General features: G+C 43.4%; 1 protein-coding gene across 1 annotated transcript in view; it reads left to right on the top strand.

The window, feature by feature from the left end:
* Window positions 1-2,786, top strand: part of CACNB4 (calcium voltage-gated channel auxiliary subunit beta 4) — a 151,711-nt gene that overhangs the window by 142,007 nt on the left and 6,918 nt on the right. Inside the window, 1 exon segment of the mRNA XM_006024544.3 lies at window positions 2,703-2,786. This exon segment is cut by the window's right edge and continues 6,918 nt beyond it. Coding sequence (XP_006024606.1) covers window positions 2,703-2,786 — 84 coding nt within the window.

Here is a 2,786-nt window from a genome sequence, read left to right as displayed (position 1 = left end):
AAGAGGAGTAAGCTATTTCATGGACACTCAGTGTCCATATAGAGTTAGTATGCAGGAGCCAGCATAATGCATCCCCTCACTTTACTGTGTCATAACTTCCCCACATAGAAACAAACCCCAGGCATTGTATTTATCCCAGAGAGTTCAGTCATAGTGTATGCCATTTGTCACACCCCAACTAGCTGTACAATAATTTTCCCACATAGGGTAGCCTTGAACTATAAATTATTCAGATGAAGTAATACAAGTCATAAAGGTGGAGATTTTCAGTATAATGGAAAAATCCTACCAAATAGATATCATAAGGTCTTATTTCAGATTTGAAGGGACAAAATAATAAAATCTGTATGGCTCTAAACCTTAAGTCATAAGGATACAAACATCTTAATAGTATTCTAGTATAAGCTTTTCTGCTAAAGAGATGGTATTTAGTGCATGATGTTGAGAGAGTCAGAAGTGAGAGGTAGTTAGCCATGTTAGTCTGAGATCAGGCAGAGTGAGACAGAAGTCTCACCTAAGTTTGGGGTTTCTGTCAGAGGTAACTACGTACTTGAGAGTTTGTACGGAGGGAGATCTGAGACAGTGAGAGATAATAATGGAATGTGCATGATGACATTATAGGATACTGTTTTCTCTTTGTGGATTGCTGCTTCATTGCACCACTTTAGCAGCAAGAGCATGAACTAATTTGCTCATATGGCCACATGGTTGTGTATTAACCAATCACAATGTAACTGTTAAGACAAACCGTAAAAGCTGAATCTTTACTTGATAAACAAACATAATGAACATTTCTATAACAAATATAATTTAAATATAATAAATATTTTAAATAAAAAACACTAAAAGTCTAATAACTGTCTTTTTTGTAGAGCACCTAAGTTGCACAGTATCTGATAGTAATATGAAGGTCTTTAGATAAATTGGGGAGAAATTTTCCTTTTGGAAAACTAAAATTTCCTGTTCAAAAAGTGATGAGCAAACACTTTAAGCCCTGCCATAAATCATTTGTAGTGCTACAAGATTGTTAACGCTACAGACTATAAACCTCTGTGAGCTGGCACATGTGCACAGCCCTGTGGCTGGAATGCAACAGAGTTGCCACAAAGGCATGGTCTTCAGGCGTGGAGCAATGAGGCTGCCCCTTAATTCCCCCACAACCAGGGAGCTTGTCAGTGAATCACTCTGGCAGCAACTTATCAAGACCAAGGACTGCTGCAGCAGCAGGGGCTGATCCAGGAGTCTCCTGTCTAGGGCTGCCTGTCAGCTGGGAACTTTAAAGGGCTCCTGGTGCTTGAATACCAGCAGGCCTTTAACGCAGGTGGTGCAACTGCCTCCAAGCTGCCTCGCAATGGCAAGGATTGACCAGGTGGGAAAACCACCATCATGCCCCTGCCACCTCTGCAGCTATGTGCCCATTGCCATCCAGGGTGCCACAGCAGCTGTTAGGGCTGAGGAACTAGCAAGGTCTGATTGGGTGATGGAGACCTGCTGGTCAGCTCTTGCCATCCCTGGGCAACTTGTCTGAGTTGCTGCTATGTGGCAATGAGGACGGGGCAGCTTGCATGCTGCCCCAGGCAGCAGGGACTGACCAGACAGTATTCCCATCTGGTCTGCTCCTACCATTGCTACAGCCCTGTCCCTCTTGCAGCGCTTGGAGGGTGGGAAGGAGAGTGAGTCTGTGGGATGCCAAGAGTCTGAGGGACCCCCTGTAGCACCACAAGTAAGAGTACAGATGGTACACATGGCACTAAAAAGAAGTTCCTGTTTTAAAAAAGGAACTTTTTAGTGCAACGCCTGCCATTCTTTACTTGCTGTGAAGTGGCTGAACGTGTAGTTACTTGTTCGTCTCACTGAACTCGTATATAAACCAGGACCAAAATAGTGTCTGCCATAGCCCTTAGGCCTATCACTGCAAGTTTCTGAAAGAAGGCAGAGTAGAAATGTGAAGGTTAAGTTCAGGTGGTACAGTCACCACCCTGGCGATCTTCAAAAAGTGTCTTGACACCCATCTTGCTGGGGTCATGTGACCCCAGCAGTCTTTTCTGCCCAAGTGCAGGGGGGCTGGACCCGATGATCTGTAAGGTCCCTTCCAGCCCCTAACATCTATAAAACTACGATCAGTGAAGAACTGATAAATGCAATAGGTGATGAATCTATATATATAAGATTAATTTTTTCTGGTAGATTTCCCATGATATTTTTATAAAGATATCAGATGAAAAACATCGTGCAATACTGTATTTGATCTATTAGCTTTGGGAACCAAACTGTCTCGTATCAAATTCCCATAGGAAACGCATTTTAATACAGTATAACCTCGTGAATCTGGCGTGCTTGGGACCAAGCACCTGCCAGAAATGTGAAAATTCTGGACTTTGGAACCTGGAGCGGTAGCCGGTCCTGGAGCTGAGGGGGAGCAGAGCATCGGTGCAGCGGGGTGGATGGCGGTGGCAGCCCCTGCGATCCGTTGCTCCGGGACCGGCCACCACTACTCCCCAATGGAGTGTAGTTTTAAAAAGTGCTGGATTTTCGATAATTCCGGATTTTTGATATCTGGATTTATGAGGTTATACTGTATTAAAAAAGATTACAGAAGTGGATGGATTCTGAAAGTCCTCAAACTGAACCTCATAACTGACTAACAGCTAGAGAAATAAAATTTTATTTATATTAATCTTTGGGTCCTTTGACATCCTTAGAGCCAGCGTACGAGGCATAGCAACCACTCTACAGAGAACTCTCCAATTGAACGAAGAAGTCTAATGACCTCTGATGAAAATTAT

The sequence above is a fragment of the Alligator sinensis genome, unplaced genomic scaffold (assembly GCF_000455745.1).
Source record: "Alligator sinensis unplaced genomic scaffold, ASM45574v1 scaffold61_2, whole genome shotgun sequence".
In the NCBI taxonomy this organism is placed as follows: domain Eukaryota; kingdom Metazoa; phylum Chordata; order Crocodylia; family Alligatoridae; genus Alligator; species Alligator sinensis.
The sequence above is the reverse complement of the archived record's forward strand: the minus strand, read 5'-3'. Positions and strand labels throughout refer to the sequence as shown.